Source organism: Phasianus colchicus, chromosome 31 (assembly GCF_987193195.1).
Source record: "Phasianus colchicus chromosome 31, bPhaCol1.hap1.1, whole genome shotgun sequence".
Lineage (NCBI taxonomy): Eukaryota > Metazoa > Chordata > Aves > Galliformes > Phasianidae > Phasianus > Phasianus colchicus.
In genome coordinates, this window is record NC_143466.1 from 550,491 (window position 1) to 565,301 (window position 14,811).

Below are 14,811 nucleotides of genomic sequence, written 5' to 3' on the forward strand. Positions count from 1 at the left end.
AGGGTCTGGGGATGTCCCAGTGAGAACTTGGAGGGTCCAGGGGATCCTCATGTTGATCCAGGGAGTCCTTGGACTCATCCTGTGGGGTCTGCAATGTCCCAGAATGATGCTGTGGGGTCCAGGGGGTTTTCAGGTAGGTTCAGAGGGTCCTGTTGTCTTCTGGAAGGCTCTGGAGATGTCTCAGAGATGTCCGGGGGTGTCTAGCAGGGTTCTCGACTCATCTAGAAGGGTGTGGATCTGTCCCAGAGGGGTGTTGGGGTGACCAGAGGGTCTCTAGTGGATCCTGGTGTGCTGTCACTGAGCCTCTTGCTGTCCTTTGTCACTCCTCCAGGCCTGCCTACAGCCAGACTGAGTGACACCGGAGCCCTCTGGTGCCCATCATCGTCTGTCACGAGGACGGGGACACGCATGGTGGTGAACTCTGTGCCACCACCAGAAGAGACTGCATGTGACATCAGCGTGGCACAGCCATGGCACGGTGTCATAGTCATTGTGCATCGTTTTGGCAGCTGGCGTCGGGTGTCACCGTCATGAGGGGGGACAGAAGGACCCCGTGGGGACATTGCGCCAAAGCTGGGGACACCTTCCTGGCACCCTGGTGGTGTCACATCCCGGAGTTGGGGACACCCCCACCGTCTCAGACCCCAGAGTTGGGGACACACCCCTAAGGGGACCCCATCTGTGCCCTCCCCCACAGACCACATTGTTTCCATGGGGCGGGGGTGACCCCCCTTACCTTTGTAATTAAGGTTTATTTTTTGGCACGTCGTAGCGCCGACGCTCCTGAAGACGAATGAGCCGGTTCCTCAGGAGGTGACAATCCAAGAGGACGCTCTCTGGCACGCAGCGCTGCACCACGTGCGGCGGGACAGCGGAGGCTCACGAGAGCCAGGTAGACCTGGATGCAGATTGCAATCCGCCCGGCAGAGACCTCTGGTCGCCTCCGCGGACCGGACGAGCCGCTCGGGGCCGGGTAGACCGTGTGCAATCCGGACTCCGCTGCGGAGCGACCGGGTCGGTTGTCTGTGGTTCGTTCGTTCAATTCGTCCGCACGCCGGGCTCGCCCCGAGCCTCTCTCCCGGCGGGAGGGCAGCTCGCTGGCGGACAGACGGTCGCTCGAAGGCGGGGGGGAGAGAGGAAGGTGAAAGATGGAAAGAAGAGTGAGCGACTACAGGCGTGAGGACGAACGCGTCCATCCTCGCACACCCGCAGCCCCGGTGCGGCCCGGCCCGGCACCTCCAAAGAAAAAAGAAGAAAGAAATGGAAAGAATGAGCGTGGCGGGCTGGGGGTGGGTCCGCGGTCGGCTCGGGGGGTGCGGGGACCGGTCGAGCCATCGGGTCTAGCCCACCGGAGGGAAGCGAGAGAGAAAAACAGGAAGAAAAAACACATGGGGGTGGGGAAAGCAAAACCGAGGACGGGGGGGAGAAGGAGTGGGGATAGAGATGGGGGAGGGGGCGGGGGGGGAGATGAATAGGTTAAGAAAAAAAAATAGGGCGGGAAAGACAAACGAACCGAGGCCGACCGGGCGGGGCGGATCCGGGCGGTGGGGTGGGGGTGCCGCCGACCCTCACGTCTCGCCACCGTTCGGCCGAGCCATCGGTTCCGGGCTCCCGGGAGGCGGGTGGTGGGAGGAGGACGGGTGCGAACTGCGATAAAAGAACGGAAAGTCTCCCCAGAGCCTTCTCTTCTCCAGGCTCAACAAGCCCAAACCTCTCAGTCTCTCTCCAAAGGAGGCGTTCCCGATGCTGGCTTTTCAAGTCAGGTTGCTGATGTCCAAGTTATGCCGTCATGTGCCAATCGATGGGCTCAACAGGAGTCTCTTTTCATTCCTTGCAGTGTATTCCTCCGGTCCCCTTCTGTTCCCTTCCCTTCCATCATCCTTTGTTTTTTCCATCATCTTCTGTTCCCTTTGTCCTTCTTCCCTCCCCTCCCCTCCCCTTCCCTTCCCTTCCCTTCCCTTCCCTTCCCTTCCCTTCCCTTCCCTTCCCTTCCCTTCCCTTCCCTTCCCTTCCCTTCCCTTCCCTTCCCTTCCCTTCCCTTCCCTTCCCTTCCCTTCCCTTCCCTTCCCTTCCCTTCCCTTCCCTTCCCTTCCCTTCCCTTCCCTTCCCTTCCCTTCCCTTCCCTTCCCTTCCCTTCCCCCATCTCCCCCCTGTCCCATTCCCTTCCCTGGCACAAGAACTTGTCACGTATCACACAGGCTGAATTCAGCTCAGCAGAGTCTGGGTGCTGGGCGCAAGAGAATTCTGTCACAGCATTTCTGTTGCAGGGAGGGAGCTATGGGGATATGAGGGGACACATCAATTCTTCTGCACAGGAAATGTGCATGGCCAGCAGAGATGGCTGCCGTCCTGGGAATCCACTCTTGGAGAGCATGGGCCTACCGGGCCTTGGGAGCAGCTCTCGTTGCCACCCAAACTCCTCTCAAAGCACAGCTCCATCTTCCTCACGTTAGTAGATGGCGCCAGACATGACACCAGCAGACTGACTGGAAATAAGGCCAATTTATTTTTATTGGGAGTACTGCGTCCAGGACTGGGGCCCCAGTACAAGAAAGACGCAGAGCTTTGGATCAAGTCCAGAGGAGGGCCACTAAGATGATCAGAGGGCTGGAGCACCTCTCCTATTGAGAAAGGTGGAGGGAACTGGGCTTGTTTAGTTTGGTGAGAAGGCTCCGGGGAGACCTCATTGTGGCCAATTCTTGAAGGGAGGATATAAAGTGGAGGGGGAACGGCCGTTGACGAGGCTGGATAGTGACAGGACAAGGGGGAATGGTTTTAAACTGTGGAAGGGGGGGCAGAATTTGGTTAGATGTTAGCAGTTCTTCCCGCGGAGGGTGGTGACGTGCTGGAACAGCTTGCCGAGAGGTGGGGGATGCCCCATCCCTGGAGGCGTTCTAGGCCAGGCTGGATATGGCTCTGGGCAGCCCGGTCTGGTGGTCGGTGACCCCGCACATAGCAGGTGGGTTGAAACTAGACGACCTTCAATGCCCTTTTCAACCCAGGCTATTCAACGAGTCTTTGATTCTACGATCTTCCATTCACAGGTGGAAATCTGGACAGCTTCCCAGCCCCCTTGCCGAGAGCTCCACCGCGGTCACCACCGTTGGCTGCACCTTCCCCTCTGGAGCGACGCGAGCATCGAGCACTACGGAGGTGAAAAGAACAGCGCACGGAGCGTTACGGGCTGAGCGCAGGCAAGTAGTGCAGGCTGGGCTCCAGGCTCTCAGGATCTGCTGCCTGTGGAGCTCACCAGGGGAGCTGCCGCTTCAGCTCCAGCTTCTGCCGGTTTCTTTCCACTGTGCTGGCAAAAGCCTCTTGCTGATGGAGGCGCAGCTCCAACCTTTGGAGCACCTGAGCCACTCGCGGGGAAAGGAGGCTGCAGCAGGAGGAGAAAGTCATCCCTTGGGCTCTGCTGAGCCCCCCTGCCTCTCCCCTCACCCAGCCCGGCATCCCCATGCTGCCGCGTGTCCCCACCCTTGCACCCCGCCAGAGTTTTTGGCCGGGCCATGCCTGTCCCCAAGCTGCAGGGTCACAGCTGCCCGAGTGCCTCAGGCAGCCAGCAGAGCCCGCACACACTTACTCAGCATGCAGTGCCAGCTTGGTCGCTGTTCCCATTTTACTTCCCGGCAGAGGATCCACATCTTTCCTCCACCTCCTCTCCACTTGCTGTCCTCTGGGCTGGGCTGGAGGATGCGGAGCACGCATGCTCTCCCTGGCCAGCAGCTGCCGAAGAGGAGACGCTGTCAGCAAAGCGGCTGGGAGCACGGGGCTGTTTCCCAGAGGACCTCTGTCAAGGGCCCTGCAGCAGGCCCTGGCAAGCAGGAGACTTGGCCCTGCCAGCCCATGGCTGCCTGCCGCCCTTCCCTGCTCCCTGCAGGGTGCCAAGCTCTCCTCCCAGGGAGGAGCAGGCCAGCCCCTGCCATGCTGCGTGGTGCCCGTCCCGCTCCCACCCCCTCAGTCCTGCTGAGCTCTGGGAAGATCATGGAATAGATCCTCCTGGATGACATGCTTGATCACATGAGGAAAGGGCGTGTGATCCGTGACAGCCAGCACGGCTTCACCAGAGGAAGGTCATGCTTGACCAATCTGGTGGCCTTTTATGATGGAGTGACGGCATCGGTGGACAAGGGAAAGGCGACCGATGTCATTTACCTGGACTTGAGCAAGGCCTTTGACATGGTCCCCCACCACATCCTTCTCTCCAAAATGGAGGGATGTGGATTTGATGGGTGGACCACTCGATGGATAAGAAACTGGTTGAAAGGCCGCAGACAGAGGGTGGTCATCAATGGCTCAATGTCCAGGTGGAGGCCGGTAACGAGCGGCGTCCCCCAGGGGTCTGTCTTGGGACCGGTGCTCTTTAACATCTTTATCAATGACATCAATGACGGAATCGAGTGCACCCTCAGCAATTTGCTGACGACACCAAGCTGAGTGGTGTGGTTGACACAGTTGAAGGACGGGATGCCATTCAGAGGGACCTCGAGAGGCTAGAAAGGTGGGCCCGGGTGAACCTGATGAGGTTCAACACGGCAAAGTGCAGAGTTTTGCACTTGGGCCGGAGGAATCCCAAGCATCCCTACAGACTGGAAGGAGAGGTCCTTCAGAGCAGCCCTGTGGAGAAGGACCTGGGGGTCCTGATAGATGAAAAACTTAACATGAGTTAGCAGTGTGCCCTTGCGGCTCGGAAGGCAAATGGGATCCTGGGCTCCATCAGAAGAGGGGTGGCCAGCAGGGACAGAGAGGTGATTGTTCCCCTCTACTCTGCTCTTGTGAGGCCCCATCTGGAATACTGCGTCCAGGTCTGGAGCCCCCAGTACAAGAAAGACAGGGAGCTGTTGGAGAGGGTCCAGAGAAGGGCCACGAAGATGATCAGGGGACTGGAGCACCTCCCCTATGAGGACAGGCTGAAAGAGCTGGGCTTGTTCAGCCTGGAGAAGGCTGCGGGGTGACCTCATTGCAGCCTTTCAGTACCTAAAGGGAGCCTACAAAGAGGAGGGGAATCAACTCTTTGAAAGGGTGAGTGACAGCAGGACAAGGGGAAATGGTTTTAAGCTGAGGGAAGGGAGATTTAGGTTGGACGTCAGGGGGAAATTCTTTACGGAGAGAGTGGTGAGGTACTGGAACAGGCTGCCCAGGGAGGTTGTGGATGCCCCGTCCCTGGAGGTGTTCAAAGCCAGACTGGATGGGGCCTTGGGCAGTCTGGTCTAGCATTAGGTGGAATGGTTGGTGGCCCTGCGTGTGGCAGGGGGGTTGGAGATTCATGATCCTTGAGGTCCCTTCCAACCCTGGCAATTCTGTGATTCTGTGATTCTGTAAGCTCGCACCCTGGCTCAGAGGATGGCGGCTGTTGCCAGCAGGCTCGATCCCTGACAGTACCTGGGGTGGACGCTGGTCCTTCCCTGTGCTCCAGCCTTCCCATGCCGCCCTTTCTGCCTGTGCTTGCTCTACTTGCTGCTGGTGCACGGGCCACGTGCGGTCTGCTTCTTTCCACAATGCAGACACTTCCCGGAGCTCCTGCAGAGACACAGCAGCATACAGGATCAGCCTCAGCCCCTGGGACTTTCCTTCAGCTCCACGCTCCTGCTCCTCACCTCTGCCAGCCAGTCAGCGCTGTTTTGCCTCCGAAGGACCAGGGGCCCTAAAGGCAGGCCGGGATCCGCAACTTGTGGCAAACGTGGCTCAGAGGTCGTATTCCACTCTCATGGCCCCTGCTCAAAATCAGAGTGCTGTGGCAGGTGGCGGGTGGCAGGCCAGGAGGCAAGAAGAGACAGGGAAGACGTGTAGCACCCTCCATCTATCAAAGAGGAACTGAAGGAGTGGGCAGAAATGTGAAATGATGGCACCCCAAGGGCTGTGCTCCAGATCACTGCACACACAGAGGCTTTTGCTTCCCTCCCTGTGCAAGCACTCAAGGCCAGGCCGGGTCGGGCTTAGAGCAACCTGGTCTAGAGACAGGTGTCCCTGCCTACAGCAGGGGATCGGAACTAGGTGGTCTGAGTGCCCCATTCCAACCCAAACTTCTCTATGATTCTACCATTCTGTCATTTGTGCAGTCTCAAGCAGCACAGTCCCCATAGCAAGGCAGGGCCGGTACCTGCAGCACCCTCTTAGACTCCTCTGTGGCAGGGAGTGCAGTGCTGGTCTGGGCAGGAGTAGATGCTTCCTTCTGTCCCGCTGTCTTCGTCCCGCGGGAGCTGCCTGCACATGGCGGGAGCGCGCTGCAAACAGACACAAGAGGAGTCTGCAGGAGCCCAGGGCACCTCAGTCTCCCCCCGTGCTCCCACAGCTGTAAAGATGGGCTCCGGTGCAGTGCGGAGAGACCCCTGAAGGGAGAAGAATTCTGCCATCAATGGGGATCAGCATTCAGCTCCCCCAGGGATCGGGGGCCAGGGTGGAACATGAAGCTGGTGTGTCTGCGTTGGGGCTGTGCGCTTGCCGTCCCTGGAGAGAACGGCCCCCACTGGGACACGTGTGTCAGGAGCCTTTCTGGGTGCTGAGAGCCAGCAGCTCCAAAGGGGAGCCCACTCCTACACGAGCACACGCATCGCCTTCTTCTTTTCGCCCAAGGCTCTCACCTGGCAGAAGGCTCCTTCGCCACGTCTTTCTGCCTTGAGCTTGGCTTGCGCTGCAGCAGCATGGAGGGGGGAAGTGTCTTCCGCCTCTGCAGCAGCCTGCCGGCAGAGCCCCCTGGAACCAAAAGAGAAAGAAGTTCTTCAGAGCAGCCCCAGGCACAGCACATGAACCTGGATCCAGTCACCCGGCATGGGACAGGGCCCACCTCCCTACAGCTGGGACCCGTTCCCTCACCTCTACTCATCTTCCGCTTTCTTTTCTGCGGCAACCTCTGCTCTGCTCTTTTCCACAGTGAGCTGAAACCTGGAAACAAAGAGTGACAACCCTTGAAGAAGGATGACTTCCTACCCCACACAGCTGGTCGGCAGTATTTATCTATGTGCTATGCAAAGCGTGGCATCCTTTTCCTTCCTGGCCACGCCAAACCAGCACAGGTAGCCCAAATTCCTCTGCACGTGCAGTCCATTCTCTCTGATGAGAATCGGGACAGCTTGGGCACAGGTAACACAATCATGATTCCCAGGAGCCAGACTTCCCAGGATTTCTACCCGACTGGATGCCGAGCACGGAGACCCAGCAGGGCACGTCTCAGAGGAGGAGGTGGGAAATAAGCCTGTCTCCTGGCCAGCTAAGTGCTGCAGAGGAAATGCGCTCACCTCGGGAACACCCGGATCCCATGGGCGGTGGTCTCTGGCCCGAAGTCAGCAGAATCTTCCGTCCAAAATCTCTGCAAAGGGACACAGACCTGCTGGAGGCTTGCCAAGGCCATTTTTTCATGGCTCTTCTTGACAGGAAGCAAGCCTGGCTCCCACGCCAAGAGAAAGCTGCTCTTCACCAAAGCCTCTTCCGTGAACATCAGAGCTTTGTTCTGCTCTGAAGGAGCAGGATGGCCAAATAGAGAGGCTGTGCAAGAGCACTGCCAGGCTTTCTGCAGGGGCAGGGATCCAGGAAATCTCTTTGCCAGTGGAGAAAGCAGTGGGGGCAAGCACAGTGAAAGGCATTGGACTGGCCTGCCACGTCCAGGCTGGCCAGCAGTGATCTGATGGCACACCCTCAAAACCTCCTCAACTTACAGTGCAGAGCAGAGAAAGGACAGTGGCATTGCTTTCCAGCGTTGCAATGCAGCTGCAGAAGAACCTCATGAGGAGGAAGTCGTCTTGGCACGTCATAACGCCGATGTTCTTAAAGACAAATGAGACGGGCTCCCTGTTCCTCAGGAGCTGACAATATAAGAGCACGCTCTCTCGCACGCAGCGCAGCACCACGTTCAGCGGGACGCCGGAGGCTCGCGAGAGCTGCTGGTAGTTGAGCGACTCAATCTTGACATCGTCTGCAAGGAGAAGGCACAGCCTCACTGCCACAGCAAGCCACATTCCCATGCAACGTTCATAACCAAATCCCATAGAAAAGGTCCTTCGGAGAAACAGCTCTTGGGCTGTGGTTCCTTCGGGAGGAACTCCTGCTGTACCCCGAGCTTTGCAGACAATTCTCTGCTGCTCCCAGCCATTTCCAGAGAGCAGGGATAACACACCCAGCCAGACGTGGGACAGGAAGGGGAAGGTGGCTACTGCCTTCTCACCAGGGATGATGTCATTGGGAGACTGGAGGTCCTGCAGCCACAGCACCCCGATGTCCAGCTGGAAGACAGGCCTTAGCACCGAAACTGCCTCTTCTTTGCTGTGGAATTGCTCTCGGACCCCAGCAAAGACCCCGAGCTCCGGTACCAGGACTCCCTGCACAGGGAAAAGACAGAAAGGCTGACGAGTGTGTACTTTAGGGGCGGCAAAAGCCACGAACATCAAGAGCATGGGGTCACTGCTCTCTGTCCTCCCCACTCCTGCTGGACAGCGGGGTGAGATGGGGCTCTCCGGAAAGCTTTGGAAAAATCTGTGATCCCTGCAAGACAGTCACCTCTGCATAGTATTTCCCAACACCAGTGTATTTCCCTTGGCTAGAGAAGAGCCCAGGCATTTACAGCACAGGGCTTAAGCCTGGGACTGATTCCCAAGGACTATCCTTGGCACAGGGCCAGAAACAATCCCCCACCCATTTCTCCCTTGGCTCTCCCCGTTCTGACCACAGGGCAGAGCGAAGCCCCTGCGCGTGCCAAACGTTTGCTCAGGGCAGCTCTGGCCTTGGGTTTCCCTCCCAGTTGGCCAACAAGCTGCTCTGGGCACCCGGCTTAGGCTCAGCGTGCGGCTCAGTGTGGTGCTCAGGGAGAGACTGCTCTGAGGGGCCCCCATTCTCGGCGGGACTGAATCTCTCTCCAGGGCGAGGGCCACCAGCATACCAGCCCACCTTGTTCAGCTTCATCTGTTCCAGGATGTAATCAGACACGGCACCCCAAGGGCTGGGTTGGAACTAGGTGATCTGTGAGGCGCCGTGTACTAAAAGGCAGCCACATGGACTCCCCAGAGCCTTCTCTTCTCCAGGCTCAACAAGCCCAAACCTCTCAGTCTCTCTCCAAAGGAGATGTTCCCAATGCTGGCCTTTCAAGTCACGTTGCTGATGTCCAAGTTATGTGCCACCATGTGCTAATGCTGTTGTGACAATCGATGGGCTCAACAGGAACAACAAAGACACCAGCGTCTTTGGGATAGGCTTATTTTACAGCCTATGACAAAATAACACACAAGCAATAATATTTATTGGCAGCGTCTATAGCCAGAAGGGAAGCTTCACAGAAAAAGGAATAAGCAAGGCAGTGGGCCTATTCATTGCCACGAGAGCTCAGCGATGAAGAGAGGTACATCACCAACTGCCCCAGTACTTTACCATCACCCAGACCCGCAGTCACTGCGGAGCCCCGTTTGCAATGAGGATCTGAAGAACCTCTCCCAGCCATGGGGAAGTTGCACAGCAATGCATCCATCCCACGGTGAGGCGTCCAGAGCCGCTGCAAGCAGCTCCAGCCTTTCTCGCACGGAATAAACCAACGTACGGAGCGGTGCGGGGGGACGGCCGCTGCCCTCTTTCTCCTCGTGGCTTTCTCCCCGCAGCCTGGCCAGGGCTCAAGGGGAACAAAAGGCGTCGTGCTGTCAATCTTGCTGCAGCACGGGCCTCTTTAGCAAGACTGTCTGCCCAGCCCCTCTGCGTCGGGCTTCATCGGGTAACGAACTCAGCAGCAAAGCCGCCCTCGGCTCCTCGGGGAGAGCCCGCCGTCGTCACGGAAACGCAGCGTGACAGCACGCGGGTTCCAGCAGCACCGGCGCCGTGACTTCCTCTGCCCGCCCTGGAGCCGCAGCCCGCGAGCTTTCCCGGCCTCGCACACTGAGCAGCCGAACCTGCCGTGCTGCACGCGGTCCCTCCGGGCAGAGGCCCGCCAGCTCTGAGCCTCGCCCGGCCGCCGCTTCAGCCGTGGGGAACGGCGGCACGCAGGCTGAGCCGGCCGCCATCGGCGCGGGGCGACGGCGAAGGCCCGGCCTCTCATTGGTCAGCGCCGGCACCGCCCCGCCCCCGACCTCCCTCTCATTGGTCGGCGCCGGCACCGCCCCGCCCCCGACCTCCCTCTCATTGGTCGGCGCCGGCACCGCCCCGCCCCCGGCCTCCCTCTCATTGGTCAGCGCCGGCGACGCCGGCTCTCTTCTCGCTCCCCTTCCCTTCAGCTCCCTTGCGGCGTCTCTCCCCTGCCCCGTTCCCGTCCCCTGCCGTTACCTTGCAGCATCTCCCACCAGTTTCCTTCCCTTCCCCTCCCTTGCGGCGTTTCCCCCCAGTCCCCTTCCCTTCCCGTATCTCCCTCTGGTCTCCTTCCCTTCCCTTGCATCATCTCACCCCGGTTTCCTTCCCTTCTCTTCCCTTGCGGCATCTCATACCGGTCCCCTTCCCTTTCGTTCCAGCGTTTCCCCCTGGTCCCCTTCCCTTGTAATGTCTCACCCTGGTTTCCTTCTCTTCCCTTCCCATGTGGCAAATTCTCCCAGTCCCAATCCCATTCCCTTCTCTTCCCTTACACGATTTCCCCTGTCCCCCTCCCTTCCTATACGGCATTTCCCCACAGTTGCCTTCCCATGCCTTCCCTTCCCTTATGTCATCTCTCCCATTTCCATCCTTTCCCTTCCCTTCCCATGAGGTGTCTTCTCCTGGTCTCCTTTCTCTTCCATTACCTTGTGGCATCTCCCACCAGTTTCTTTCTCTTCCCTTCCCTTCCCGTTGCCCCTTGTGCAAGTCATGGAATCGTGCACCATTAAGTTTCATTATTACCATCAGAACACGCTGGATGTGAGAGTCACCTTTTTTGCCCCGTTAGTAGGCCATGACAGAGTTGGATCTCCTCTGAAAGGACTCTGGGTTCCCACTGCTGCTGTGTGTGTGTCCCTGCATGGTCCCTGCTGGATCACAGAACCCACAGGGTAGGAGGAGAAAAGCTTCAGACGAGACAAGGGGCATCGAGGTCAGCTCCTGGACATCAAATCACGTGCCTCAGAGCGTATTCCTCCAGCATCTCTGGATGCTGCCTTCTGACTGAGAGAACCACCAGGGAGTGTGTCATCAGTGACAAAAAATACAAAATGAATGTCTTCTGGTATTGCTGGAATACAAAAAAAAGCCAGAAGGGGCAAGACAAGAAGCGAGACGAGGTAAGGGGAGGCCAGAAGAGGATGGCAAAAGAGGTGAGGTGAGATGAGGGGATGCCAGAAGGAGAATCCAAAAGAGGTGAGACAAAAGGCTAGAGGAGACAAAGGGAGATGAGAAGGGGATGGGAGAAGGGGGTGCCAGAATGGGACACCAGAACGGGGCCAATAAGAAGTGAGATGAGATGACACCAGATAGGGATTCCAGAAGGGGACACCAGATAGGGCAAGATGAAAGGTGAGATGTGATGAGGGGAGGAAAGAAGGGGGCGCCAGAAGGGACGAAACAAAAGGCAAGACAAGACAGGAGGTGAGGCGAGATGAGGGGATTCGAGAAGAGGAGTTGGCAGCAAGGCTAACCACCATGAGCCCAGGTCCTTTTTTCAGCCATAGTTAATTAACTCTTGAATAACTTCCCAAATGCCCCTGGGCTTGGCAGAGTCCCCTGGCACAGGCTGAGCCTGGTTTGCAGCCAGCTCATACTTCGGCCCCAGGGCATGGGAAGGAGCCGTGGATCAGGGGACAGGCACTGAGTGCTGGGAACCCAATGGCACCGAGCCCCAAGCCACCAAATCAAGCATCTGGTACTTGCCTTCTGTCTTCCAGGACCACCTGGAGATGGTCCCTATATCAAGGATTTGTCCAAGTAGGTATGCCAGAATCCTCTTAAGTCCTGTGAGGCACCAAGGTGAGAGACCGATCCCTTGGGGCCCTAGGAACATGACATCTGGGGACACTGAGAAGTGAGAGGCCAATGGGGACATGGACAGTGGGGACATCATGGTGATACGGGGACATCGTGGTGACATGAGGACAGGGGGACACATAGAAGCAGGTGGGTGACAGGGACATCAGAATACAGGGCAACAAAGACACGCGTCCCTGGCAGTGTCCACTCAGCGCCCTTGTTGCCAAGCAGGAGATCGGGAGTGAATAACAATCTGGCAGTGGCAGCTGGGTTTCCTTGTCATTTACTGCTGCAAAACCCAAAGACCATGACTTTTAGATCTTTGAAATCTCAGAATCGTGGGGTCTTAGACTCATAGAATGAACAAATCGTGGAACCACAGAATCACAGTATCGTAGAACTATAAAGTCAAGGAGTCACTTGGGTGTGACAAGACCCCTACAGTCTCATCAGGAGACACGTCATGTATTTTCTGCTCATAACCAACATCAGGAGTCACCACGTTACATCCAGAAATCTGCATCGTGTATCTGAAACGGCAGTAGTGCTGCCTCTGTCCATGAGGACAATTTGTCCTTAGGACGCGCAGTCAGGCAATCAAAAATTTGTGTTGGGGTTTGGAGTCACTGGGCTGTGTGCCTGAGTTTCAGCAGAACAAAAGGTGTCCTACTGGCTTTGTTCCCGTGATGGTCCAGCCTCCTGTCATGGCTTCAAAGAAAGTGACTCTTGTTTTATCCAGATGAAAAGAAATAATAAAACACTGATAAATGGCTCAGAACTGTAAACGGCTCAATGGTTCCTCAAGGAAAAGCAGTGTGCTAATTTTAAGTGTTATGTCTGGCAGAATGGATAGCTGGTCACGGCCTTGTGGGACGTTTCCCATAGATAAGAGAGCTGCTGTGCTCTGAAATGATCACTTGAATGTCTGCTTTGGAAATTGCCCAGAGAGCAGTCAGCTGGAAGAGTTTCCTTTGGGCTGCTTCTGCTGTGCAGCCTTTGTCAGGGAGCTTATCAGTGCTGTGTGTTTTGCTGTATTTAAATACAGACTGACATCACACTTAGGTGAGGTGAAGACTGTTTTTAAGATAAAGGCAAAGCAGGCAGGTGATACTTGGTAGTAACTTCACATTAAAGGTTCGACTCCAGAAAACCCTCTTTGCTGGTTTGATGATACCTAAAAAGGAATCCTAAGTTCTTTGTGACTGTACAATGCTGAAACGTAAAGTGTGATGGGGTCCGAGGTTCTCAGGCTGCTCAGCCAGCAGCTGAGCATGGAATCATGGCTTCTTTTAACTTGGAAAAGACCTCTCAGGTCATCCAACCATTAACTGAGTGCTGCCAATTCCACCGCTAAACCCACAACCTGTGACATGTCACCATATCTGCATCATGTCACCCTGCTGGGCCCCGGGCTTGTGGTGCTGGGGAGTAGGTGCGGGGACAATGGCATGGCACATCCTTGGTTGGGCTTGATGTTCTTAGAGGTCTTCTCCAACTTAGTTCTTCTGGGATTCTAGGACAATAGGACTCTAGGATTCGGGCATGATATTAGGATTCCCCCCTTTGGGGCTCGGTGCCATTGGGTTCCCAGCACTTAGTGCCCTTCCCCTGATCCCTGGCTCCTTCCCATGCCCTGGAGCCAAGGTAGGGGCTGGCTGCATGCCAGGCTCAGCCTGTGCCAGGGGACTCTGCCAAGCCCAGGGGCATTTTGGAACGTGAGGGGGGTCCCAAGAGAATAAATGCAGCCCTGGCTTCTTGCAGCCTCACCCAGCTCCCAGCGTACAGTGGAAGATGAAAGCAGTTGCTGTCATCGTGCTCCTGCTCCTCGCCTCCATGTGCCTCCAGGCACAGGCTAGGGTGTGCAGACGGGTTCTTGGTAACGGGCTGGCTCGCAACCACTTTCTCCTTGGGTTCCCTTGCTTCCTGCTCTTTGCGTCCCCTCTGTCCCCTTGGTTTCCTCGCTTTGGGTTCCTTTGGTTCCTTCTCTTTGGGTCCCCGGGTTCACTTGGTTTCCTCTTTGTGAGTCCTATTGATTCCCTTTCTTTGGGTCTTCTTGGTTTCTTCTCTTTGGGTTTCCTCTTTAGGTCCCCTCTGTCCCCTCTCCTTGGATCCTCTCGGCCCCCCTTCTTGGGTCCCCTTGTTTCCTTCTTTGGATCTCCACCTTCTGGTCTCCACCCCCAGCCGATCCCCACATTCCAGGGACTCCAGATGACATGTGGAAGCAATTGGGTCTGTGGGAACCAGTAGGGATTTTCCCTTTAAGACCAAGGGGAGGCCATATGGGGTTGTTGCGAAGGTTGTTGCCTCTGCCATATGCTTTCCTATTAACTCCAACCCAAACTGTCTCCTCATCCTCAGCTCCTGGATGACTTCGAGGTGGGAGCAAGCGGAGCTTTTGATTTAGGAGTGAGTACTACGGTGCCCTCAGGAGGTGCCTCCCATTTGGGGAGCCCCAGGTCCTCAGTGGTTTTTGAGGAGGTTCTGGTGCCCACTGGGATCTCCTCATTTCTCCCACTGCAGCTTAAGTTGCTACGAGGAAAGCGGAACTCCCATCCCCTTCCCCCTGTTCTGCTGGTGCTCCCAGATCCCGTGGTTGTGGATCTTCCTATCAAAGTGAGTGACACTGGGGGACCCCTGTATCCTGCAGGGTCCTGGGCTGTGGGGGGACCCCAAATCCCTCTGGACTGGGAGGTGTGGAGGAGATCAAAAAGGATCCAAGAAGAACAGTGCTGTCCCTGTAAGGTGCAGGTGATTGTCGTGATACCATAAGGACCCCATAAGGTCACCCAAAGAACACAAAGGGTTCTGGTGCCATACAGACCAAATAAAGTGACCATAAGGTCACTGCCTGCACTTTGACTTTCAGGATGAAACACTGGTGTGAACCCTGTGCTGTCCCCACCATGTTCCATAAGGACTTGATCATCCCTGCATATCTCCACCAGATCTTTGAAAGAACACAGTCTGTTTTCCCATAAA

General features: G+C 56.7%; 1 protein-coding gene, 1 long non-coding RNA gene and 1 pseudogene across 2 annotated transcripts; 2 read left to right on the top strand and 1 right to left on the bottom strand.

Annotated features, from left to right (window-relative positions):
- Positions 1–2,497: 2,497 nt before the first annotated feature.
- LOC116239062 (uncharacterized) lies at positions 2,498–7,777 on the bottom strand. The gene is made up of 8 exons (XM_090127725.1): positions 7,650–7,777; positions 7,233–7,303; positions 6,811–6,879; positions 6,579–6,690; positions 6,098–6,221; positions 5,380–5,517; positions 3,581–3,723; positions 2,498–3,145 (listed from the first exon to the last, which is right to left on the bottom strand). Exons 1-8 carry the CDS (start codon positions 7,676–7,678, stop codon positions 3,025–3,027), a joined length of 807 nt encoding a protein of 268 aa, XP_089983851.1. The 5' UTR covers positions 7,679–7,777; the 3' UTR covers positions 2,498–3,024.
- Positions 7,692–8,469, top strand: LOC149914114 (uncharacterized; annotated as a pseudogene).
- Positions 8,470–13,618: 5,149 nt separating this feature from the next.
- Positions 13,619–14,784, top strand: LOC116239063 (uncharacterized). The gene is made up of 4 exons (XR_016460587.1): positions 13,619–13,689; positions 14,191–14,238; positions 14,353–14,445; positions 14,699–14,784. It is a non-coding gene; the product is annotated as an uncharacterized LOC116239063 (long non-coding RNA).
- The last annotated feature ends 27 nt before the right edge of the window (positions 14,785–14,811 follow it).